The following is a 27,885-nucleotide window of genomic DNA, read 5'->3' on the forward strand; positions in this document are numbered from 1 at the left end:
CAATGGGCAGGGAAATGCTGACGATTATTCTGTACTACAGGTTGTATACACTACTTAGACTTATCACCTGGGATCCTTTCGAATTCCCAGAGAGTTGGAGGGGGTGTTGTAACTGAGATTCCTTTTACACTTACTTTGACTCGCCCTGAAGCTGCAGTGATTTTTGGACATGGTTCTGGGAGATATAGACAAGTTATTAAACACCACCTTGCCAAGGGTTCCCACAAATATCATTCTGGTCTACCAAACAGACAGATCTATTCTTTATCTTCTCCGAGGGACATGTTGTGCTCCCTGTCCTTATGTGCAGCCGAGCACACTATCCTAGACTATGGGGTTCCGACAAGCCTCCGTAGTGCAGACTATGGATATATTGACTCTGTGATCTGATGGCACTGGAAAATATGTTCTTCAACAAAACTGATGTGATGGGAGGAATGCTTGCAATAAGTCTAACCACCTGAAAAAACTGGGGGGAGAATTCCAAACCATCATTCTTTTGCCAACCATGCACCCTCAGTTTGGAAATATGTTTACTGTACTGGAACACGAGGGAGTAGAACTGTGTTACTCTTTCGGATCCTTGTTATTCTTCTTGAATTAATTTACTAAATTAGCATGACCAAGGTACCTCTGAGTTTTACGCCTAATGGCCTGTGCAGCTGGAAATTAAGTAGATGACCGGAGTAACAAGTTCTGACAATCACGGGCCATAGAGCTCCTTCATGAGATAGGTGCTGTCTTGAGATTTACTATGTGTGGTGCCATTTTGGGGGTGGAGGGATAAGGGAGGAATGAGAAATTAGGTTTCGGGTTTTCACTGGTGCTTGTTTTGTTGCCCACCAACTGCCAGTTGTAGACAGGTGTATCTCTTATCCTAAAAGGGCCATGTTTTCTGTATCTACAAAATAGCATGCACACAGGGACCAGGATCATTTCCACAGATTCTAAAACACCAACAACTGTGAAGACACAGCCATGCGATTACTCATTTCCCCCCTTTGTAATAGAGCGACATTTACTTCAGTTACACAAGAATACTGGTGTCAACCCCAGAATGCACCATCAGGAGATGATAGTTTTGAGGAAACAAACGAAACCTTCTGAACTATGTAAATGGATGCAAGACACTAGGAACGATGAAGTCCCATAAAAGAGCTTATTTACCTTAAAGCAGAAGTAGATTGTTTGAATGAATCAGTGTGTGACTGAATGACTACATCTGCAGTTTGACATAGTGAGGGTAATTCTGAGACAGGGCAACCCAGTGCTCAGTAAGTGACCGAGTGTACCTCAAATAGTGGAAGTGTGAATTAATGAGTAGACCAGACTGAATGTGACCACTGGAGTGAGACTGAATAAGTGTGTCAAGGGATAACTTGGTGAGTGTGACCTAAAAAAGTGTAGATAGCTGAGTAAGTGAGGTGTGTGAGTGAGTGTGCCATGTGTACTTAACTGACTGTGCAGGAGGCCGAGTGAGTGTAACAAACAGACTAAGATAGAGCGTGGGTGACTAAGTATGAGTGACTGTGAATGTGGTGATGTGACTGGACAGCAGTGAGTGACTGGAGGATATGCTTGATGAGAGTAAATGTGGCTTTGAGTGCCATTTAAGGTTACTTATGGAAGAAGCAAATCAAAATCTTTTTGCCAACTGTCCTAAAAAATGCTGCGAGATAACTTGTTTTAACTCCAGAAGGACAGATGAGAAACCAAGGCTGGAAGGGTATCCCTCACCCTTGAGAAGCATAGGCATTGAAAAAGCATCCACCACCTACCATGTGTTAAAAAGATAGGTTTCAATGTATGGAATTGGACAGCATGTTAAAACAGCTTTGAATGTTGACCTCAAGTGTTTAAGCACTACTTTGGCTGGAGTGGCAAAGCATGCACGTTTCAAAAGAAAGTCAACTTCGCTCACTCGTACATAAACCAGAAATAGCAGACCTTCTGGCTTCTTCTCACCTACAGATGCACTTCGTACATCTTTCCCCCGCAGGACGAGCAGATTAGCAATGGAGGTGTTGAACCGTAGCTCCTTGTTTGGAGACACTTTTCCTGCCACAGGGTCCCCAGAAGACGGCGCCCGCACCTGCCAATCAATGCCTAAAAAGAGAGACATATGTATTAAACATCCTTAACAATCGGAGTGATAAACAAATACAGATTAAAAGGCTTAACGGTCTTTTTCATGAAAGAAATGAACATGTATTTGGCCATATGATTAAATTCTCCATTTACACTTAGAGTGCTCAAGTGTCCCCAACTTAGCTTCTCCCCACGACGTACACCTGCTATACTACCAAGTTCTCATTCTGTATAGGCTGTACAACAAAGCTGTCTGTGCATGTTGAGCGTCTTAATTTTATTTACACTTATTACATCCTATAGATACAAATCCTAGCCCAGAGGAGCAAAGGCGTAATCTCCAAAGCAAATTGAGAAGCATACAGGGTTACAAAGAAAGGTATGCACGTTTACAACTAAAGAGCGGCATATTACAACAAACTGTGGGGGGTGTAGGCTTGGGTTCATGGGAAAGAGGAATCCAGAAGATGGTAAGAGGTGAGTCATCAGACCTTTTATGATATTCTGAAAGGAAAGCAAAGACCTAGGCATAGATCAAGCTCAATCCAAAGTTTTGAAGCATATGAAGAGGAGGGCTGTCTCCGTGCACAACCACGGTTATTATAGAGAGCCAGTCGGCTCCAACATAAGGAGGATCCCACATGCTATGCACCCTGGAAGCTGGGCTCAGCCAACGGGTTAAATAAACAGAGCATGAACCGTTTGTGGCCCAGTGCCCTACCCACTAACCCAAGTGTGGGTGTCCCTTACTGTGGTGTGCAGCCCGGGGTCGACCCTCAACATAGCTGCCACGTTATCAACCTCCTAATGTGTGACATTTTCATGCATTCAGTGTCCATATGTGTGATATTTGAATGCCTTATGTGAGGCACTTTCAGTAACACTTTACCTCAAGTACAAAACAATTATAGTGCAATAACTGATAAGAAATTGATCTATTTTGTATAATATGTATAACAATATAGAAAGTAGCTCAGAATAGCTAAACATATGAAGTTTACTTAGTCAAAAGTCGGAGTCACAAGAAACAAGGCATCTTAGAAGATTTTTCATGAGCTCCCCACCAGGCAGATATTGTGCGTTATGTTGAGTTCACAATTTATGTAAAATAGTAAAAGCCACATTAATGGTAATGAACTAGAGAGTGCTGTAGTAAATAACACCTTTGGACACAACCTGGCGTGTGTCTGACAGACACAGACAGAGACGCACACACTTTTCTAATATTTTCTAATATTCATGTTTAGGAAACGTATTATTTTCCTTCTTTGGTATAAGTAATATGCAACATTTAGTGTTTATGGCTCTAAATTTAGGACAGGTATCATAAAATTATAAAAGTAAATTGTACTTTACATGTGTGGACAGATTATGTTTTTATTTCCTCCAGAGTTTATCATGAATAAATCAAATATTTAAATAGCGTGTTTCACTGACTGCACCCACCGTGCTACTGGCTCCTGTGAAATAATTGAAGAGAACAAACAGGGCAGGCCCACTTGATACCAAGCTAGGCTATTGGCAGGACTGGCATGGGGACCTTAGGATGGTGCTGAAATTATTTGAGGCTACAAGGCCTGCGAGGAGTGGGACTGTCCTTGGGACACCAGTGCAGTGCTCCATGCTATGCAGCTGCTCCTCTGGTACTTAAACTTGCTCACAGAGAGGTCGCCTGCTGCCTCAGTCACTGATCACAGTCGCGTCCTAGAGAGTCTTTATTACTTGAGGTTAGCATAGCTCTCCTTTTTAGGTCTCGCAGACCTAGCGCTGGAGCGCGCATGCGCTCCTCGCTCTGCGAGGCCTATTGTCATCAATACACTTTGAGAAGGGGACTTGAAGCCCCGCCCCTCATTCCTATTGGCTTGCATCATAGTTCATGGTAAACGGAGGCTTTTCATTGTAAAGGAGGCGTCTTAGTCCCTTCTTGTTACCGGCCTGTCTCCTTTTGGCCCCGCCCACCCGGACTGGATCTTTTACCTGCGGCCTTACACAGTGTCTTTTATTTACTGGGTATGCACTTTTTTTTACCACTGTGTCTGGGCGCTCGGCACAGTCAGAGTAGCTCTCTTTCCTCCGTCTTCTGACTTCTCCGTGTTCCATTCCTGAAAGAAGAACAACTTCAGCACCTTCGGGACAGGACTCGAACGCATGCCCGGGGGGAGGGGTAGGGGGTGTTCTCGTGCGTCGCTTTCAAATTCTTCTTTTTTTTGTATACAGCGCTAGCTTCCTGGCTGGGGAGGCGTCTGTGCTCTAAAGTAGAGTGACCAATCATCCGTTGTCTATGAGGATCTCTTTTACGGGACGCCTTTTGTCCATAATTTTGGGCATTGCAGGGAACAGCACTGTTTCCTGCATGAAGCTTCCACTTCCTGATGGGGCCACCTTGCACTCCTCCTAGGAGCACAAGAGCAGCCTCACCCCGCCCATTGTCATTCTGTCTGCGGCTGATTGCCACATACAGAATGACAATGGGTCAGTCTGGGCTGAAAAGCATGTGGTGGGCCTCTCCCAGGCTCTGTCTAGGGCAGGGCCTTCTGTCAGACAGAAGAAATGTGCAAAAACGCCAATGCGAAAGAAGTTAAAAAGAAGGGGCTAGAGTTCTTTCACAGTCTCGTCATTTTAGAACTGATGCATTCTCAATATTATATTCAACGAAGCCATGATTGCTACTTTTTTATTTTATGCAATTAACAACCATCGACAAAGCCAAAAGTTCTGGCTTGTTGGAAGTGTAACGTTACTTGTTGTGTTCTATATCTGGATAATATGACAGAAGAGGCAAAATACCAGTCAGGCGGTACACTATACTAAGCACAGATTTTTAGCTAGGGTGCTTTAAGCCACGCCCTTAATTACATAAAACCCACACTTTGGAGAGACCCCCCAGTTTTTTCATCTCACTTAAAGCCCAGGAAACAACACCATGTCACAGTCACTTTATGGCCTGGCACTGTGCACCATGCATGACTCATGATTCAGATTGCCTATGTGCAATGGCATAGTGAACCCTTTCACGCCCCAACCCTTGCTTTAGGAACTAGAGCAAGGCACAGCTCATAATTATTATGAAAAGATGGGTGAGTGATGAAGTGAAGGGATGAGTGGATAGCTGGATAGATTAGTGAAAGGGTGAATGGATGAATGAGAGGGTGAATGGATGGATGATGAGAGAAAGGATGGATGGATGAGTGAGTGGAAGGATGGATGGATGAGAGAAAATGTAAAAAGATGGATGTATGGGTAGATGGATGGGTAAAAGGGTGGATGGATGAGTGATTCAATGGATGGATGAGTGAAAGGGTGGATGATGGGCGAGTGAATGGGTGGATGGATGAGTGAAATGATGGATTGATGAATTGTGAAAGGGTGAATGGATGGACGGATAAGTGAAAGGGTGGATGTAAGGATGGATGAGTGAGTGAAAGAGGGTAGATGGACAGATGAGTGTAGGGGTGGATGGATGACTAATAGGGTCAAAGGATGGATTCATGAGTAGAAGGATGGGTGGAAGGAAGGATTGCTAAATGAAAGGGTCGATGGAGAGAGAATGGGAGGATGGATGAGAAAGTGAAAGGATGACTGGATGGGTGAAAGGCTAAAAGGCTGGCTGAATGAGTGAATGGATGGATGGGTGGAAGAGTGGATGGATGAGTGTACCGATGGATAGGGTGAAAGGGTGGATGGATGAGTGAAAAGGTGGATGGATGAGTGAAATGATGGATGGAAGAATACATGATGCATAGATTTGCAAATGGTTGAATATGTTTGGATATGGATGGGCTTAATTATATACTATTGAGGGACCTCCTCTGATGTGTCTGTAAAACTTACATTTTGTCCTGAATTTTGACCTCCTTTCCTGAATTTTTGTCCTGAATTTTGACCCTTTGTCCTGAATTTTTACACTCACCGTCCTGAATTTGCACCCATGCCAGTTAGTCACCCTACTCTAAAGTGAGATAAGGCCCTATCTGGGAACGTGGGTGATGGGTGGGTGAGAGTGCGCTTCGAATCATAGCTGCACGTTAGGGGGGGGAGATGTACAGTGTCCCTGGTAGAGTGTGTGCCCTCACCACTTGTTCTTTATTAAGGCGGGACAATGGCGAGTTTACAGTGCCCCGGGGGCACAAGGAGGGACCGACTAGTGCGCTCCTGTACTAGCACGTAGTCTATGGTGCCCCCGGAGCACAAGCAGGCATCCACTCCAGTGTGCCTTCTTTACGGATTAGCTACTCTTCCATCAAACATGGTATTTTAAGAACTCGGTAGTGAGTAGGATTCGAAATTAAGCATGGCGCCAGTCCCTTTGGTAGGTGGAACCAGAAAGTAAGCAGAATGATAGCTCCATAAAGAGATTGACCCAGAAGCTCTCAACCTCACGGTGCTGGGTGAACACAGAAGCAGAACAAGCCCACATACTGGCAGTGCACTGACACACGCGGGGAAATGCACGAAACTGGGAATCTGGAAAGTCAGACGATAGGGACAAGCGCAATTGGAGCTCGTCTCCTTTGGCTTTCCACGCCCCTCACTTCCATCAGCTACACACTGCGCTCTGCAAACTATGGCATGTATTAATTAATTTATACATTCAATCTCGTGATTGCCATATATACCATAGGTACGCGTATGGAGTCCTGCACCGATGCCATAACCATGTCTAAAAGGGTAAACACCCAAAATATCGATTCCAAAATATCTACTGCCCAGAATATCGAAGTTAAAATATAGAGTGGACAGAATATCGACTCTACAAACTATAGATAGGTCAGAATATCGAAATTGGGGTACAAAATATCGATTACCAAAATATAGACCTTAAAAATATAGATTACCAAAATATAGACCTTAAAAATATCGAATACCATAATATCGAATTTTAAAATATAGATTACCATAATATCGAATTTTTGTGTGTTATGTATGGTAATATATGTGTTAAAATTATGTATTATTGTTGTAATGTATGTTTAATTCATTTAAACAAATGAATTTTATGTAATTTAATTATTGCGTAATTTAATTCCGTAGCGGGTTGTGGGTTTATAGGGGAATAGGGTGGGAAGTAATTTAATTATGGTTAATTAAATGTTAATTATATTTATATGTTTTGATAATTAATTGATAGATAATTATTAATTGGTAATTTATTTTTATTAATTAGTAATTAATTTTTATTAATTGATTAATTGATAATTATGTTAATTGTATTTGTTATTAATAGGAGCGGGTTGTGGGTTTGTAGGGGAATTGGGTGGGAAGTAAATTAATTGTAATAAAGTAAATAATTAATTTTTTATTTATGTGTATTGATAATTAATTGATAATTAATTAATAATTGGTAATAAATTTGTATTAATGGGTAAATAATTTGTATGAATTGCTAAATAATTTTTATTATTAGCAAAAATATTGTTATTAATTGATTAATTGATAATAATGTGAATTGTATTTTTTATTATTGGGAGTGGGTTGTGGGTTTGTAGGGGAATTGGGTGGGAAGTAAATTAATTGTAATAAAGTAAATATTAATTTTTTTATTTATGTGTATTGATAATTAATTTGTAATTGGTAATTAATTATTATTAATTGGTATTAAATTTTTATCAATTGATAATTAATATTTTTAAATGGTTATTAATTGTTATTAATTGGTAATTATTTTTAATTAACTTTTTATCAGTATTGATAATTAATGTCATCTTATATTTAATTTAAATCATTACTTTCCCTACTATTGCACTCTCTGGAGTTGGAATAGTAATTTTTACCCCTACGCTATCCAACGTTTTCCCTACTGTTGCACTCACTGGAGTGGGAATAGTAATTTTTACCTCTACGCTATCCAACGCTTTCCCTACTGTTGCACTCTCTGGAGTGGGAATAGTAATTTTTACCCTTACGCTATCCAACGTTTTCCCTACTGTTGCACTCACTGGAGTGGGAATAGTGATTTTTACCCCTACGCTATCCAACGCTTTCCCTACTGTTGCACTCACTGGAGTGGGAATAGTAATTTTTACCCCTACGCTATCCAACGCTTTCCCTACTGTTGCACTCACTGGAGTGGGAATAGTAATTTTTACGCTCTCAGTATCCAACAAAATCTCAACTTTTTTAAATTACTTATATTATGTTTACATTTTAAGCTATTTTATATTATATAATGTATGTTTTATTTAATTGTTTTTAATATTTAATTAATTTTATATTATTTTAATACATTTAAAAAAAAATCGATATTTTGGCTAACTATATTTTGACAGTCTATATTTTGGAATCGATATTTTAGTACTTACCTGTTTGTAGATAGGGAGTCGATATTCTGTCCCTCGATATTTTAGTGTCGATTTTTTGTAAAGTCGATATTTTGTCCCTCGATATTTAGTCACTGAACCGTCTAAAAGATACACGATAACAAATGTAATTTTTTGTACATTGTATTTTGCAGCTCGGGCTACTGAACGACTTAGTAAACGAGTTTATAGAATGAATGACATTTCTTAAATAGCACAATTTCTTATTTGGTTTTAGACATTACGACTTTTTGTAAAATATTGGAATCAATGAATAGGGAGAAAATGTGACGTGCCTGGAGTTACACAATGTGGACAAGTCCAGTGTTTGGTATTAAAAACTGGGACCTGTTTGTATCCAAGCCTGCAATTCGGCTACTAAACTAAGCACCTGCCTTTATACTTTCGTTTAAAGCCCAGGGCAGGGAACGAACTATGGGTCCTCTCATGAATCCATGCAAACTGAGCACCCTGTTTCCCGCTCCGTGTTTTTTCTTTTACAAACAAATACATTTGTGTGATCCTCTTCTTCCTCGCCATGGTCGGTTATTACTTTGAGGTGTGGTACTCCGAGGAGTAAAACATGCCTGTGCCGTGGAAAATTGGCGAAGGAGGCTATCGAAGTCCAACCTGCTTCTAAAAGTTCCTGTCTTGGGCAGATGAGGGCACAAAGGCAGAGGGAAACAAAGTTATTTGTCCAAGATCATATAATCTAGGCAGTGTATAGATGCCGGGATTAGAAACCACGTGGTATCACCACTCCAGGACGGAATCAACATCCAGTATAGTCCATTCGCCACATCCCGGGAGCCTCAGCCTATGGACCACTGCCTGCTCTTAAAAAATGAAAAGAAAACTTTTCATTTTTCAGTTTTTAAATGCAACCAGTGTTCCTTTAAGGAAAACGGGCTGCATCATTTTTTTTAAAAAAGATTGCTTTATTTAAAAGCAATCACAGACATGGCGGTCTGCTGACCCCAGCAGGCCACCATCCCCGTGATTTTAGTGATTCCTTGGGGTTTGCAAATTACAACCTATTTCATTAATATTAATGAGGTAAGTCGATTTACGACCCTCTACGAATCGCTATATGAAACTCTTGGCGTTTCATGCATTTGTAATTGCGATTACCTAATTGTGATTCGCAGAAAATCGCAATTAGGTAATCGCTATTACAAATGTTGATACATGTGGCCCTATGGATGCCACAGAGAAAGTGTCCTGATCCACTCCATGGTTCTCCCCCATTGTCGTCACACAAAAACTCCAACAATCTGGTGTGGTACAACTCTGTATTGATATGCAGCTCCCCAACTGTGCCATTAGACATAAGAGACCCATTAAGGTCCTTATGGATGAAATTACAGCAGACTTAAATGGGGCCCCATGGTTTTCCAAACCACATCTTAATGCCAGTTACCCCAGCTGCTGTTAGGTTAAGCTAGTCCGCACATAACTACCTTTTAAACTCACTTGTAGCTTTGAAGATAGAAAAAAGTCTACTTTGGTATATCCTTTGCCTCAGATGTGTTTCAGAATGCAATACATTAAATGCCCTCCAGGCTGGTGGACATTTTGTAAGTGAGAGTAGACATCCTGATATATTCAAAGACATTTGAGGAACACCACTGACACCTAACAGTGACACTGCACATACTGTTGGACCCAGGGCTCTTCCTCCACCTGGAGAAAGGCACGTTTTTCAAACATTAAGCAGAATTATTTGGATAGATCTTCTCTAAAGAGAGGGTGCAGTTTTATCCTGAGAAGTCATATGATCTCAAAAATGCACCTGCGCCAAAGTCTGCCACAGAAGTTAGGAGTTTTTTGCAAAATGGCCAATTAATGTGGATGGTTCATCCCGACGTAGCATCACTGACAAAGCACTTAGGGCTCTCCCTAAATCCCAGGCCAAGTGCAATGGAGTGAAACACATGGCGCAGCATTTAAGAACAAAGATCGACACCTACACAACACCAAAATTGCCTACTTCAGTCCTCAGAACAGAACTGGTCGTGGACTTTAGCTCAGCAGGGCCGGGCACTGTTATAATGCAGGAACAGAACAAGTGAGCAGCCTTGCATTTGTAAACTGTACCCTAACTGAGGCAGAATCACGGTATGCACAAATTTAAAGCGAGGTTTCGTCAATAAGGTGGAAATACACCCATTTCCACCTCGACCTTCATGAGCACAGTTTCAAGGTCCTCACAGACATTAAGCCATAAGTCAACATGTTGCAGGACAAATCAGGGTTCTCCCCGGAGGACAGAAAGAGTAGTGCAGTTGCAGCAGTACCACTTCAGGGTTATATACTGGCCAAGGGCTGATAACCCGGCCGACAACCTGTCCAGACACCCTAGGAAGGCAACGCTGTGTGCCTACAAGCAAGAAAAATCCACAGAGGAAAATGAAAGAATAGTGACGTCTACTGCATGTCCTTGTTCCATGTATATTAAGGACCTTGCCAGAGAGACCAGCTGAATGAAAGCCTACAAAAAGTAGAGGAAGCAATACAACAAAATGCATGGAAGATATTCGTGACCACAATCCAAGTGCATGATACCCAGTACAGAAATACCCTCACACAGATGTGAACAAATCGTGCGGAACTGAGCATGACACCTAGGTAATCTCACGATCACTGCAAGACACCGTAGAAATGCTCGCTCAACAAGGCATGGGTAAAACTAAAGGCAGACTGAGAGAAAAGACGTGGTTCCTGAGAATGGACAGGACTGTAGAGGAGGCAGTCAGTGATTGTGCCACCTGTCAGTTGAACAGTGACTAGCCTCTATCATCTGTGAGAGAACTTGTGCACCCTAGGCAAACATGAGTTCCTATGGCCTGCTAGAGGAAGTCAGAATGGACAATGGCCCTCCCATGCAAGGGCAGGAAATTCAAAGCTACTTACACCAAGGAAACATCTGTCACCGCAAGATCCTGCCCCAACGACTGCAGGCCATTGAAGATCTTAAACGCTTTATGCAAATGCTTAATAGAGCATTGTGTATAGGAGAAACCCCAGAGGAAGACCTGCAATGCACCCTAAAACACTTCCAAAGAGCCTACAGGAATGCATCACACTGTTACGCAACATGCACTGGTGATCCTGCTGTTTGGTCATCCCCTTAGGGACACTTTACCATCTTCTCCACAGTGACAACCACCCAGACTAAATGCCCTAGCAAGCCAGTGGCGCAGAGAGAGAAACAACATCGAGGCCAGCCAGCATCAGAGAGCTGCCTCCACAAGTAGGTGACAGTGCACGATTAAAAGACAGGCATCTTGGAGGAAAGGTCTGCATCCCTTAACAGAATGGATCAAGGACCACAACATACATAAAAGGGATAATGGTGATGGCTGTAAGAGGCACGGAAATGGCAATCCAGAATTTTTTCTGGTTGAAGAAAATCCCCAGGGGAAGATGCCCTGAAACACTTGAACAATTAAGTCCTGCCCCTGAACAAGCTCCATTGCATGACCTAAATTGACTAAATAATAGCAGAGAAGGTGAAAAAGAATGGGAAAGACCGATCTCGCACCCTCAAAATTAACAATATATTGGTGGTCCCAAACTCCCATAGGGAGCCTACACAGTGTAGACCGAACACCTGCCAGTCTGTCAGTGGCGATCTACGGTACACCACTCTGCCGGAGCCAGCAATACTGTATGCGTCCCAATCAGACACCCAGCTGCTGGCTCAAAGACTGAGTGTCTAGTGGACTCTGAATCGCAAACCCAGAGGATGACTCAAACTGGATGCAAGACAACATGCAAAGTGGGGAGGGATGTGGTGAGTCATTCCTAGGTGGAATCCAGGAGCCTCATGTGTCGCCTTGCATGCAGCTACTAGAATTATTGCAGGAAGCCACCGACCACAGCAGCGATTTTATCTGCCTCTGTAACTAACTATTGATGGAGACCAACGATCTGCAATTCATCTGTAAGGAAAACAACCACTTCTCTTACCACTTCTTTTGCAAGACTTGAATAAACAATTGTTCCTAGATAAAGAAATTATATGCATTCAAACAACCATGACATTCGCAGGGATCCCGGCGCTGTTAACGTGTATACAAAATCTTGACAGTTTGAGCTTTTGGTGCTGTAAAAATGTCTAGACAAGCAGGATCTCAACAACTGATAACCCATTTGTACTTCATTACAATGTGACTGCTTATAGCGGTGTCCCTGGTACTTTTGGACACCTGGCAGATGCATTCCCCTAATAGTGTTGGTGCCAATGCCATATGCCCTTGCTTCATTTAAGAGACTCCTCTACCTGTTTCCAGACTATTTGCTGAGGCAATACACTGTTGTTGAAATGCCTGTCTGTACGGGGACTTCATTGACTGACATTCATGCAGGAAAGGCGGATTTCAAAGCCAGATGCACTGCAATGTGCTTCAGCATGTTTTTGCAATATGAGTTTTTCAAAACCATGATCCCTGAATTTGCAAGTCCGCAAAGTGTTCACTGCAGCCCGAGAGCCATCTGTGACAACTGTTTGTGAAGGTAAAGGGTATTGTAGATGAAGACCATTCATGATACTGCTCCTGTTTGTCAGTGGAAGTGTTGCAGTGTTTCCATCAACAACTTAAACACGTCTCTTCAGCTCCGTTGAGTGCTGATTCCAGGTTTCCAAGCATAGCCTTGCAGACATACCTACTGGAATGCAGGAAGCCACTGACCACAAGACTTATGATACTTGCCTTGCTAGTTCTTGATGGAGTTCAGCATCCTGCACTTCTTAAAAACAACAAACTAGGGTAAGTCCACTGTCTAACACTGTCCATGTATTTGGGTCATGAACACCATAAAATCACCACATCATAGGTGGTGTTAATGGCTTAAATAGCCCCTTTCCGGTTTCTAGTCTTTCTTTAGCGTATGGACCATATACTTGTGTGTCACAAATTCACCTTTTACCTATCCAGTGTTTTGCCCCAGTAGCTCATGCAGATGCATTATGGTCTTTGTAGAACAGCAAATTTTATTGAGTGCAATTTATTTATTTATTTATTTTTGACATTTGTTAAGCGCGAACGAATACCCGTAGGCGTCTCGGCGCTATAGGCATTTCACTCTTTTTGAAGATGCTCACAAAAATGTGGCCCAGCTGGTCTTTTGTTGCTGTAGCTGACGGTTGCTTTAGTCTTTACAGTCATTCACTGTGTGTATTGGGAGCGTTGTTAGGTCTCGCCTGGCGAAAGCAGCGCATGCGCTGCTCTCGTCAGAGAGACCTTTTGGAATCGATTCTCCGCCGCGGGCTCATGCACGCGTTTGCATGGACAAAGATGGCTGCTCTCGCCATCTGTCCAATGCAGACAGCATGCGTGTGTCCGTGGGAGAGTGGACAGTCCCACGCCATTTTGTCTTCCCGTCGCACACGCGCCCGCGCATGGCGGCATGCTTTTAAATAGCGCAGCCTTAGCGCGATCGCTTTCACGCAGCCGCGATCGCTTTCATTTTTGCGCGGCCGTGCAGTATCCTCCTTCTCCCAACGACTGTCTTGTCTCTCTTGCCGGTATCCATCACTCTCTTGTACAGGGTCTATCTTTCCTCCTGGTTCTTGTTGTTATGGGTCTCTGTTGCAGTGTCCACTTTATAAGCTATGTTGGCACTATCGGCCCATTAACAGTGGCCTGCACAAATATCACATCAGAGGCATTAGCAGACTTACTGGAAATATTGAACACACTAGCATTGTTCCTATATACTAAGTGTGATTTGTGCATCGACTCTACGGAGTTCACCGAGATTTCTGCATTTGAACATTCACCCACTGAACTAACTAGCTGACACATTGCGTGTGTTTTATTGGGAGGAACCGATGACCTGCAAGGGTACTCACAGCTCTGTGCTGCTGGTGCATTAGCCCACTGTCGCTTTTCCGCACGCTCCCGCTATCAGCACAGTATGTCCGTTTGAAAACTGTAAGCGTCAGGGTTCTGCAAGTCTTTGCATCTGTAGCGTTAGCCCACTGTTTTATTTCCGCACGCCTCCGCCATTTGCACATTTTCGTGGACCCTTTAAGCTGCAGGTTACACATATTTACAGCTGGTGTTATTAGCCCAGTCCTCCACTTCTTCACGCTCCCACCATTGATATGGTTACTGGGGTTTGACCTCTAACCTTCAGACGACATGTCAAATATGCTGTCGGAAGAACAGGTAAGGTTGCAGAGGTTATGACCCATGTGGTTGCTGCAAACTGGCATTCCAATTGCTGGATTTACCATTACAAACTTTACACCCTTAGCTGTGAGCCATAAACTTTCCCGTACGCATTTCCTATAATATGCCAAAGTTAATTTTCCTAACTACTGTATACTAGGCTTCAATTTAGCCAGCCATGATTTAAAACAAGCATTGGCATAGCCAATAGGTTTTCGCCTTTGGGACCTTATAAGTATTTAGTTATGCAGCCCAATATCCTTACTGCAACAACTTTAACTGTTGCATGGCTAAACACTTATAAGGTCCCCAAAGCGAGACCTATTGGCTATGCCAATGCTTGTTTATATCGCTGTCCATGATGCTGTTGCTGGGGATCAGGTTGGACCCCGTGATACTTCCTGGTGGCACATGGTGCTGTATTTGGGGACTAAAACATTTATCAGAGAAATGATGAAAGAAGAAAACAGACCCTCAGTATGTCTACTGAACAAAATGCTTAACTATACCAGCATACCTTTTGTTTTGATCAGCAGGAAAAGGGCGCCTGTCACCGTTCTCCAGTTATGCTGGAACCACCAATGCAATTGTATTCGAAAATGCTTAGGCAACTATATATTAAAATATTTTGTTGTGATGGGGGCATCAAAATTTGAATACCAAGGGGGCGTGGCTTGTCAAGCCATCATGGCGGACGTGTGCTATGTGAGCTCCGTCCAGCCCGATTCGCATCCTGCAATTATCCTGACTCCTCCTGACCCCCAAGAGATCCTGGAGGCAATTTTGTAGCACCAACTACCGGACACACCCGACGCAAAATTGCGGCACCCAAGATAGCTGGGGGCAGAGAGATCGAGCCGCGTGCGGGGTGCGGTCTGGCAGCTGGCAGAGGAGCCGGGGCGTTGCGTTGGGCATGCCCAGAGGGAGCTGAGAGGCGTGAGTTGATCCTGGTCCCGCCCGCAGGTGCTGTGCGCTGCCAGGGGTGTTCCGAAGACATCGGGAGACGGAGACGGCGGCCGGGGGACTGACCGGCCCCCAGCGGCTCTGCCGGAGACGAGCTTGGAGGAGGCACGGCAGCCGGATAGGGCCGCGCTGGTGAGGAGTGAAGTGTCAAGGCGGGAGCTGCGGCCTGTAGTGGGGTTCCCTGGCTGCCGGGGCGCTCTCCGGTGGTGGCGCTTCAGCGGAGAGGCCAGTGACGTGGGCGGGTGAGTGACTCCCCGCAGCGCTCCCCCTCTGGCCCAGGGCAGCACCGGGGCATCGGTTTCGCCCCATTATCTGTGGACCCCCCCCCCGGGAAACTATCGGCGACGGGTGCAGTGATCGGCCCGGTGACATTGCGGGACGACATAAAAAAGCAAAGAGAAGATCAGGGCACTAGGAAGCCTGCACCAGTCAAACTAGTATTGTGATATGAAATAGCAAAAAAATGTGGTGCAAAGAGCCAGGGACGTGACCTTCATGCGTCCCTAATATTTAGTGTAACCCAAAAGATACAAAGAAAAAGAGTAGCTCAGCACACAACTCAAGTACATATATTGTAGACAAAAAGTATATGTCAAAATCAGTGAACATACAAGTATGTAATATATCCCAAAAGATTCACGATAAACTTCAGTATCTTGATGATGAATTTTTCTTTATTTTGTTGTTCAAGTGTTTCTGGTTTAAAAGTACAGCATACAATTCATAGCCGACACGACGCGTTTCGTCCCAACGGGACTTCTTAAAGGCTATAAAGATATATATACAAAACATGCATTTATTATGTACAAATAAAAATACATTAAAAAGACAATTTGTCATTATGGAATCAAAAGTAACTTTTGTAATGTTCCTTATAATCATAATTATCATAATTAGATATGGCCTTATATACTGTAGGGCCTTACCAATTGCCTTATGTCTCTAACCTAACATCTTGTCCATCTTTGAATAACTAGTTTCCATTATCATATATAGAATTTAAATTTATTCTATGTTTATGTTTTTCTGTAGGGCCGAGGCTATCGTACCTTGATTCTTCTACCCCTATATTACACTAATATAGAGGTTGCTTCTTTGTAAATATGGAGGTATGGTTTATGTACCTAATTCGATTGAGCCATTTTTTGCTTAAACACTGTTTTAACTCATAAAATTATAGGTTTACTATATCTTTAAGTCAATTCGTTACAATGATCCAACAATACTGAAAGAATGAGACTTATTGGTATCTTGTTCTGGCACGTGCATTGACACGCATTATTTTGCGACGACATAAAAATACTCCGTAATTTTCGAAATGTTTGATTCCCGTCACGATAATATACTCATATCAATCCATATTCTCCACTATAGATTTCTGAACTCTGAATATTCAATCGTAGAAAAGAGAGGAAAAAAAGAAAAAAAAGAGAGAAAAAAATCTATTTTTACATTGGACTGTACACGCACTATTTGTGAGGTATGTGTAACCCCAAGGGATTACTAGATTCTAATACATGCTTGATACTATTTTGCTGAATCATTGCAGATAAACAGTTAAGAACCTTTTTCCAACAATTGTAAAAAACTGAATATACATATACAACAATTGTGATAAATATATATATATATATATAATAATAATTTTTCAAAAATTTCAGAAATGACTAAGCAAATCTTTGTTATATCCTCCTCTATTGTAATGTTGACACTTCTCATTGGTTGCATGAATATATCCCTAAGCTTGTATAGATTCACGTTTTGGATGTATATTTCAAATAAGGAACATTACAAAAGTTACTTTTGATTCCATAATGACAAATTGTCTTTTTAATGTATTTTTATTTGTACATAATAAATGCATGTTTTGCATATATATTTTTATAGCCTTGAAGAAGTCCCGTTGGGACGAAACGCGTCGCGTCGGCTATGAATTGTATGCTGTACTTTTAAACCAGAAACACTTGAACAACAAAATAAAGAAAAATTCATCATCAAGATACTGAAGTTTATCGTGAATCTTTTGGGATATATTACATACTTGTATGTTCACTGATCTTGACATATACTTTTTACAATATATGTACTTGAGTTGTGTGCTGAGCTACTCTTTTTTTTTTACATTGCGGGACGACGTATGCGGCCCCGGGGATTGGCTGCCACCTTGCGGATTTGCAGCACGGCCGGTGCAAGGTCAGAGGGGGAGGCACGGCGGCCGCACAGGTGAGGAGGGCCGCGGAGAGGTGCTGCGACCCGCGGCTGAATCCCCTGGACAATTTCTGGCGGCGGGCACATCTGTAGAGGGAAGGCCTGTAGCGTGGGTGATTGGACAGCCTGTTGCAGTGGCCCCCCCCATACTCAGGGCTACAGTGGGGGATCAGCGGCACAACCGGGCCGCAGGGGGAGAGTTTGAGTGTTCCTGCATCTGTTTCTCCTTCTTTTCTCAGCACATATCTCCGCCCCCCCCGCCCCTCCCCCCACCGGGGACACCCACATCGGCGGCCTGTCGGACCAAGTGGCACTAGGATTGGTGATTGCTGCAGTCCGCTGTTGAGCTAAGCAGCTTGGGGCGTGCTTGGGCCCCCCTACCGTCTAAAAGCGTGATCGCATCGGCGGTTGGTTGGACTGCGCGCACACTGCATGGGGGCCCTTGATGGACTCGGGCCCCTGGGGTGGCTCGCCGGCCCTGGGTCCGGGGCGATTCCCCATCAGCGACAGGTTGGGCTCCTTGTCGGACTGTGAGAGCCTGTACTGGGGGAGTCTCCGCGTCAGCGCCTGGCCCGGCTCTACCCGGATCTGCGGGGGGACCTCCGAGGGCAAACATGACGAGGGACAAAGGCGGCAGAGGCTCGACCAAGCATTGGCCCATTGATAAATTCACTGGCCCAGGAGTGGCGGCTGGTGCTACCGGGGGGCCAGCAGGAGGCCATACCGGACAACGCGGCCCTGATGGCGGCGATCACCCAATCCAGGGACATGTTGGATGCCAAAATCGGGGCAGTGGGCTCGGACGTCATGCTACTGCGGCAAGATTTGCGCAATGCAGTGTCCCGCATCACCGAAGCAGAGACCAGCATCTCGGGAGTAGAGGACGATGTCACGGTCCTGAAGCAGAAGCTGGCGAGTATGGAGACCGTTCAGAAGGGCCTGGTGCTCCGGGTCGAGGATGCAGAGGGACAGGCCCGGCACATTAACCTGAGATTTGTTGGATTCCCAGAGGGCTGCAAAGAAGGTAACATGGAACGCTTCCTCACGCACTGGCTAGAAAGTTGGCTCCCTCCAGAAGCCATGTCCCGGTGCTTTGTCGTGGAGTGGGCCCACAGAGCACTTATGCAGAAACCATCACTGGGGGCTCGCCCACAGCCAGTAATAAGCAAAGCTCCTAAACTATCTGGACCGCGATGCCATACTGAAGCAGGCCCGGGCCAAAGAACCTCTGCTCTATGATAACGTGCGCATCCTAATTTTTCCGGAATACACACGGCAAGTGCAGCAACAGCGCCAATCGTTCACGGCCGCGAAGGCCCGCCTGAGAGACCTCAAGCTCCCATACGCCCTCCTGTTTCCGGCTGGCCTGCGGGTGGTGTACCGCTCCCGCACCCACCTCTTTGATACCCCGAAGGAGGTCTTCAAATGGACGGACGAAACAGTACGAGTGAGGGTGCACATGCCGCCTGGGAGGAAGTCGGATTCCGCATCGAGCGAGGTGGCACCGAAGGGACCCCGAGAACAGCAACAGAGGGGCAACAGACGATCACGATCCCAGCGGCGCTCCCTGTCCTGCGGAGCCTCCTCCCGGGGGGGGGCACTACTCCTGGGCGACAAACATTGGAACCCTAACTTCTGCTATTAATGTGGTGCTGTGGAGTTTTTCTTTGTTGGGTTGGTGAATACTCTGATGAATACTCGTTGGGGGGAGTCTCAACGTGGGCTGGTTCCCCGCCAGTCTTGTGCTAGTAGGGGGTGTGCCTGGAAGTCATGGGCTGTAAGTTGGGGATCCATTGGCTGGGGCGGCCCTCGTCTCCCCCGTTGGGGATTAGGAGCTAACCCTGCCGCAACAGATACTTCAGTGTTCTTGAGGTATGGGGTGGGGGGTTTGTTGGGGGGGGGTTGTTTAAGGTTACGAGTCGCACTTCTGCTAAAGGTCCACTATTCTACACACACACACCGCCACGGCCTTACGTCTGTTATATGGCAATGTTCGCTCCCCAATGGCTAGCCTGCCCGATAGAGGTCAGGTAACCCCGGGTACTCTCCGCATTATCAGCTGGAACGTGCGCGGGGCCCTGGACAAAATTAAACACAGGGCTATACTTCATCAAGCAAAAAGGGCTAGAGACGATATCCTCCTGCTGCAGGAAACTCCCCTTATGGGTACGAAGGCTCTGTGCTTGCAGCGCTATGGGTTTCAACAGGTGTTCCATGCCGGGTTTACGAGGGGCTCGAGGGGAGTGGCGATCCTGGTGCACTGCAGGGTCCTATACGTACATGCACAACAGTGGACCGACACGCAGGGGCGCAATTTGTTTATCCGGGGCACGATTGGGAAGGACTCCCTGGTACTGGGTTGTGTGTATGCCCCCCCCCCCCTTACAGTGGACACCGGTGGAGAGGTTACTTACCCGTGGTGGGCGGGGACTGCAACAATGTTATGGATGTGGTTAAGGACAGGAGTAGGGCTGGTGGCCCAGGATGTGGCCATCCCATGAAATTACACTCATTGGTGATGGGCCTTGACTGGGTTGATGTGTGGCAGCGCGCTCATGGTGACAGACGGGAGTTCACATACCTCTCGGCGGTCCATAAGTCCTTCTCCAGGCTCGACTACATTTTCGTTCCCCGGGTGGTGGCTGGTAGGGTGGCGTCGGCTGAGATTCTCCCCCGCGGTCTTTCGGATCATTCCCCGGTGTCTCTTGAACCCCATATAGGCAGGGGGCGACAACCATTCCGTTGGCACCTCTCGGTGTGGCATCTACAGAACGATGAGTATGGGACGCATATGAGCGAGGCTATCGCGCAATATCTAACCTCCAATGAGGGGTCTGTCTCTAGTGCCGGGATTTTATGGGAGGCACTGAAGCCTACCCTACGGGGAGTAGACATATCCTGGTGCGCGGCGGCCCGTAGGAAGAACAGGGAGGAGTTGACACGAGCAGACATAGAGGCACTTGAGCGCCAGAGTCGGGAGGCGGGGCAGTTTGTGAGATAGCTGCTCCTAGCTCAACAGTCCTGCGCTGCTCTCCTGATGGACGAGGCCCGACAAGTTTGGCTGGCGACACATAGCAGGATATGCCAATGGGGGGACAAGTCCGACAAGATGCTGCATCGGCTTTGCCAGGGCACTTTCCACTCCCAGGTCCTCCCGGGTATTCTGGACAAGGCAGGGTCACAGATTACAGACCCTATTGCTATAGCAGAAAGTTTTGCTACATACTATGCTGATCTATATGCCCCCCGAGAGTGCTTGCCGGAGTCCACAGTAGACAAATTCATAGCTGATCTGCCGCCGAAAGCGGTATCGGATGAGGTGCGTGATCAGTTGGAGCTACCCCTGACAGACGAGGAGCAGGGCACGGCCCTAGGTAAGCTCAACCCCGGGAAGGCGCCTGGACCCAATGGGTTCCCAAGCAAATTTTTCAGACGCTACAATTTACAGCTGGCCCCTTATTATCGGGCAGTGGTGGAGGCCAGGGAAGAGGGCCTGTTCCCCCCGGACTGGAGACATGCGGAGGTGGTGGTGTTCCATAAGCCCGGCCGGCCCCCAGAGCAACATGCCTCATATCGCCCCATTTCTCTCTTGAACGTGGAGGCCAAAATCTTGGCCAAAGCATTGGCTAACCGCCTCCTACCTCACATTTCGGCGCTTATACACCCTGATCAGGTTGGGTTCATGCCCCAGAGGGCGACCAGGCATAACATAAGGCGGGCACATGTGGCGGTGGCGGCCATTTGACAGACGGGGGAATCTGAGGCACTCCTTTTGGCTGATATGGACAGGGCGTTTGATTCCCTAAGTTGGGTGTATCTATTTGCATTACTGCGCAGACTTAATCTTGGCCCATGCTTCCTTTCGTATTTAATGCTCCTGTACACGGATCTGACGGCGTCGGTACAGGTGGCGGGAGCGGTCTCTTCCATCTTCTTTATTAGATGGGGCACACGGCAGGGATGCCCCCTGTCGCCGTATTTACTCGCCCTGGCTATGGAGCTGTTGGCGACGTATGTGCGCATCGATGCGCAGATCCGGGGCTTCGAGTGGGCTCCGGGCCTGTCCGACAGGATCGCACTGTACACGGACGATGTCCTCTTCTTCCTCACAGCTTTGGACAGGACGGGGTCACGGCTCCTGCGGATCAAACAGATCTTTGGGGAGACGTCGGGGTTATACCTGAACCCCCGCAAATCTATGCTGTGGGTTCTGGGGGATCAGGCGAGAGTGGGCACATAGGTGTCCACGCTTTAGGTGGCAGTGGTTGGTCTGAAATACTTAGGGATGTTCCTTTCGGACGTGCCGGCCATCTCCTGGGAGCGGAACCTGGAAGTGCGGATCTTAAATCCTGGTCGCGCATGCCTTTGACATTGTACGGCAGATCAGCAATATACAAGATGGTGGCGCTTCCTCGGCTGCTATACCAGCTACAGAATCACCCGTACCCGATCTCACCCAGATGGTTCCGGCTGGTGAATTCTGTGCTTGGGCAGTTCCTGTGGGAGGGGGGGGGGGGGCAAACAGTGCGTGTAGCTCTGCGTACATGCTTTATATCCGCCTACTGTGGAGGACTCGCGACCTCGGACATTCTCTCGTACAACCAGGCCTTGCATCTATTGGTCCTTAATGAGTGGTGGTATGGCGACAGGGGAGACCCGGCATATGCGCTGGAACGTCGACTCATGGGGCCCCACACGCTACATACAATTCTCTACTCGGCGCCGTTGCGGGGCGCAATGACGTCGGCCACGCGGGTAGTATTCCAGATTTGGAGGCAGGCGTTGCGGCGCATGGGTTGGTGGAACACCCTGACTTGAGAGACCCCTCTTTGGAATAATGGGCGCCGGCCCAGTTTGGCGGCCCTGCAGGGCTTCTGGGGATGGGATGATATAGGTATTTCAACCCTGGGTGATGTTATGAGGGGCACGACACTCAAGTCCTTTCAGGACTTGCAGAAGGAATTCTTTATGCCCCAGTCCCAGTTCTATCGGTACCTTCAATTTCGCTCTGTCCCCTAGCCTGGAAGGCCTGTAATCTCTCCCTGAATTCAGCCCATTGGAGGCAAAGGTCTTCATGGGGGATCTGGAGACAAAGAAGATCTCCCGGATCTATCAATCCCTGGTTACTCATTGCTCCCCCACACTTCAGAAGCTTCGGGGGGACTGGGAGGAGGACGTGGGCACGCTGGAGGAGGAGGATTGGAGGGAGGCCTTGGCGGCCCCACGGGGAGCAGCCATAGTGATGCGCCTTCGCCTCATCCAGTTTAAATACTTGCACAGGATCTATTTTACCCGGGTTCGACTGTGGCGGGCGGGATTGATTGCGTCCCCGGAGTGTCTTCGATGTGGTCGGGAGAAGGGCACGTTTATACATACTGTCTGGCAGTGTCTATCCCTGGACCGATTTTGGAGAGGGGTGTTTTCCTGCCTCTCGGAGGTCTTGGGGTGGGAGCTCCCGCGTACGCCACGGCTAGCCCTGCTCCACGTCATGGAGGGAATAGGGGGTAATGTCTACAAACGACATCTCATGCAACTGGGCCTCACATTGGCGAAACGTGATATCGCCAAGGCGTGGAAGGCTCCGCGGGCCCCCTCGGTGGCCGCATGGAAGAATGGTTTGGACTTTTGTATGGGGCTAGAACAGCCCATTTTTGTAGCTAGGGGATGCCCACGCAAGCATTACAAAATATGGAAACGATGAGCGGATTACCGGGGTCTGTGGCTGGAGCCACCAGTTGTTGAGGATGTTCATCAAATTGGGGTAATTTCTGGGGCATATGGGTCTGTGCAGGTGCAGGGTGGGAGGGCCCAGGGGGGGTGTGTGTAATCATGCTACGACTCTTCTGTTCTGTATAAAGGTTGTGGACCAGACGCTGTGCGACTTCAAGGGGGGGCGAGGGAGGGGGGGTGTTTAGTATCATTTTGTATACTTTCGTTATGCATTTTGTTGTCACTTATAAAAGTCAATTGCTCCCGTGGTAATGTATGGTTTGATTCTGCAGTGGTCTCTGGGGTGCAGAGCCCTGCAATGTATGCGCAATTTGACAAATAAAATATGGTTTCAAAAAAAAAAAAGTTGAATACCAAAACCTAAAAAAAAGACTGAATTTTGAGTATTTATCATATCAAAAAAAGAACATTTACATACATTTCTATCTATATACAATGTATAAGTCATTTAATTTAAAAATGTTTTGTCCTTTAGGAGATGGGAACACAATGACATGATGGACAAGAAAGATTAATGTGTACAGTCCTCTAAGATTGAAAAACCGTTTCATTTAATAATGATAAATAGTGTTGGAAAATCTGTCAAAGTGAACAATAATGCTATTGTATGAACTATAGAAGATTATGCTCTCTATGTGAGATTTAAATCTTTAAGTGTTAACATATTAAAGAAGGAAGAACTTGTCAAAATGAAGGTGTAACATGGAAATATTTTATAATGATAAACATAATGAAGAATGAATGAAGATGTATGAATACATGAAAGGGTTGCTTCATTATACAGCAAGGACAAGACATATTTAAATTAATTATAAATTGTATATAGATAGAAATGTATGTATTTATGTAAAATGTCTTTTTTTGATATAATAAATAAACTAAATGTAGTCTTTTTTCCAGGTTATGGTATTCAAATTTTGATGCCCCCATCAGAACAAAACACTTTAATATATAGTTGCCTAAGCATTTTCTAATACAACTGCTTTTTTCCCCTGGCTTAGGAACTCCATTCAGTGTCAGGGGAACCCCTCTATAAGTACTGTTGGAACCACCAATGCAGACATTCTAAGAATAATGAACTGATCTTCCGAGGTCTTTGGAATAACATACTGGTAATATCAGAGAAAAGACGGAGCTTGTATTGCAAGAGCTTAACAAACAAGCTCCAGAATGAGTGAAACAGCAAAGACAATCTGAGGTAGATGACACACTACTAACACATGAAACAAGAAGGTTCACTATTTTACCGTGGCAATGGGAGATAGTGCTGACAACACAGATGACAGATCTTGGAGGTATAATTTGCAATTAGAGCCCCCCAACCCCCCGAAGGAATTCAGAGCTAATCATTGAACAGTGGCTAAAGCAAGAAAGATGTTTCACTATCGAATGTGCTACAGGGATGCGGTCCAAAGGCTGCCAGAAGCAACACTCACAAAAGCTATAACAGCAAATATGTATCCTAAAAGAAGTCAAAGAAAAAGGTACGGCGATGTACTTGAATGTGAAAATCATGATATTCACACAATATACTCTACAAGAACAAAAGCACCGGTAATAATTTTAAGAGGTGAGATACCAACTAAGCATTACAGCCTTCCATGAAGGAACTTCCTCTACTGACCGCATGTAGCACATGTACTGTAATATTGAAGGCCTTTAGAAATTGGGAATGTACTATTAGACACTACACTGGGAAAGGGTGGAATGGCTATAAAGCTTACTTCATGTTTGTAATAGTTATATGATATAGGACTGTTCTGGTCAACAAATGTGAAACTAAAAATAAACAAATTCTTTAAAAAAATAAAAGCATTGCAGCCTTCCTGAAAACTTAAAGATTCCGGATCGTTTTAGCTTTAGGTTCTTTCTTTCTCCACAAGAGGTATGTGCTTGGGCTGAAAGCCGGGGTCCCAGTCCAGGGCAGAAAGAGGGAAATCTCAGGCAAAAAAAAAGGATGACAGAAAAACATATAACCAAAGAGAGAGAAGATAAGAGATAGAAGCTAATTAGAAAAGGTACAGGAATTCACTGAAATTTGAGAGTTCATCTAGGAAGCTGCAGTGTGGGAGAGTTAGACAGGAATTCCATTTCTACAAGTTGAAATAATTCATAAGAATAGTCAATGCAGAAAATTGCTGATATGAAGGGAATTGAGTCAGCCTAAAAAAGGGTGTATGATGTGTACTTATGAGGCATTTTGTTGGATTTCAGATTGCTGTCTTAGAATGATGGAGGGGTGGGGGTAAGGTTAATACTACATGACTTTTTCCCAAAATATGTTCTGATTTTAGGGCAAGGTGGGTTTTAGTGTGGGAAAACCTAAGATACATTATTATCTAAGCGATATAACGGCTCAAAGGCTTTTTACAGACTTTGGATTTAATACCTCATACCACAAAATGACGACAGAACACTTATATAACTTTCTATATCCTAATAATGTATTTTAGATTTACTCAATTCCATTTACAAAAAACACAAGTTATCTTATAGGCATCTTTATATGCAACCTCTAATGAGAGTGAACAGTCATGTCTTTCCATTCCTGCTGATGTGGACTGACATTCCTTGGAGAGGTATTTTAAAGAATCAGAAGCCAAAGCAGAGATTGAAGACATGCACCATCCCAAGAGGCTGGGAGCTTTGAGTGGAGTTCTTTTTAATGTGTACTTAATTTTTTTTTTAAATGCTATCACTGCCAGCTTCATAGGAGAATGTGGGTGCATATTAATCTACAGCACTACACGCTAAGAACAGATGCTTACATGGTAACATTTCTGTTCGTAGCATGTATGGTTGTAGATTTATGTTTTGCATCAACTGTAAAGCAGTTTCTTCCAAGTGGTGGTTAGCGGGCAGATGTTTTAAACAAAGTCCTTAATACCATTTAGACAACCATAGCTTGTTGGTAAGCTAGAATGTCCACACAGTAGTGCTTTGTGAACATGTTGTTAACATGGTGTTGACCAAGTAGCTGCTTTGCAGGGATAAGTTAGCTGGATGTTACCTAAGAAACCTCTGGTGACTCCCTTTTTAAATGTAAAGTGTACCCTAGGAGGTATGGGGAACACCAATTTAGCAAAGGTGCAGTATGTTTGAGTGCATTGGAGAAACCTACCTGTAGACCTGCCCTGGAAATAGGGTGACCCATGTAGGGGTTTAGCAAAAGCAACAAAACGTTGGTTAGTCTTATGAAAAGGCTTAGTCCGATTAATATAATACATGAACGCCCTTTTAATATTTGAAGTGTGTATTGCTCTACCCTGAACAGAACCAAGTTGTGAAAAGAAAATGGGAAGCTCAATACTCTGATTACCTTCAAAAGGTGCAACTACCTTAGAGGTAAGAACATGGTATTGGCTCGAAGGACTACTCTGTCCTTGTGTACCTGAATGAATGTTTCTTGAATAGTAAAAGCTGCTAGTAACTCACTGAAGTGCCTGTGAAAATTTATAGCTACAGGAAAGGCCACCTTCCAGGAAAAGAGCTGTAAACTACATGAGAGGAGAGGATCAAAAGCCGGCCCAGGAGTCTTGTGAGAACCACATTAAGGTTTCAGATGGGTGCTGGGGGTAAGCTTGGGGGTATCACTGTCTTGAGACCCTCCATGAACGCTTTGACTAGAAGAATCCTAAAAAGGAATCGGAGTGGTTCAATTGCGGTCAAGGGTAGTGTATTGAGGAATGGGTACGGGGTACCGAGACCACTCTCCTTGTCGCTACAAACGACTTCCGCACCCTCCTCGGCCGAGGTGAGACTGCAGCCCTCATCCTCTTGGACTTCTCAGCCACCTTCGACGCCATCTCCCACCTCTGCTCAAGACTCCACGATGCCGGCATCTGCAACAAAGCCCTAAAATGGATCCATTCCTTCCTCATCGGACGAATGCAGAGAGTCAGACTTTAACCGTTCAAATCAGAACCCGCAGAGATCAGCTGCGCAGTGCCTCAGGGATCTTCCCTGAATCTCACCCTCTTCAACATCTACAAGGCCCCGCTTGCAGCCATCATCAGAAGCCACGCATGAAACCTTGGCATCATCCTGGACTCCTCCCTCTCAATGAACCGCTAAATCAACGCCATCTTGTCCTCCGGTTTCCACAAGCTCCGCCTCCTTCGTAAGATCTTCTAGTGGATACCCACCCAGTGCAGGAAAACCATCAACCATTTGTTTGTCAGCCGCAGACTCGACTACTGCAACTGACTATGCCGGCACCAACCAGAAACTCCCCAAAAAACTGCAAACCGTCCAGAACACCTCTGCCAGACTCATCTTGAACATCCCACACCGCAACCACTTCATAGGCCACCTGAGAGACCTTCACGGGCTACCTGTCAACAAGATAATCACCTTCAAGCTTCTCATGCATGCCTTCAAAGCTCTCCACAACACCGGACCTGCATACCTCAACCACCGCC

General features: G+C 45.3%; 1 protein-coding gene across 5 annotated transcripts in view; it reads right to left on the bottom strand.

The window, feature by feature from the left end:
* The window catches only part of TUBD1 (tubulin delta 1), a 247,878-nt gene that overhangs the window by 36,042 nt on the left and 183,951 nt on the right, over positions 1–27,885 (bottom strand). For all 5 annotated transcript variants that reach the window (XM_085649409.1, XM_085649411.1, XM_085649410.1 and 2 more), the window contains one exon: positions 1,966–2,106. In XM_085649409.1, coding sequence (XP_085505535.1) covers positions 1,966–2,106 — 141 coding nt within the window. The remainder of the gene's footprint in view (positions 1–1,965; positions 2,107–27,885) is intronic.

This window comes from Triturus cristatus, chromosome 3_2, assembly GCF_964204655.1.
Source record: "Triturus cristatus chromosome 3_2, aTriCri1.1, whole genome shotgun sequence".
In the NCBI taxonomy this organism is placed as follows: domain Eukaryota; kingdom Metazoa; phylum Chordata; class Amphibia; order Caudata; family Salamandridae; genus Triturus; species Triturus cristatus.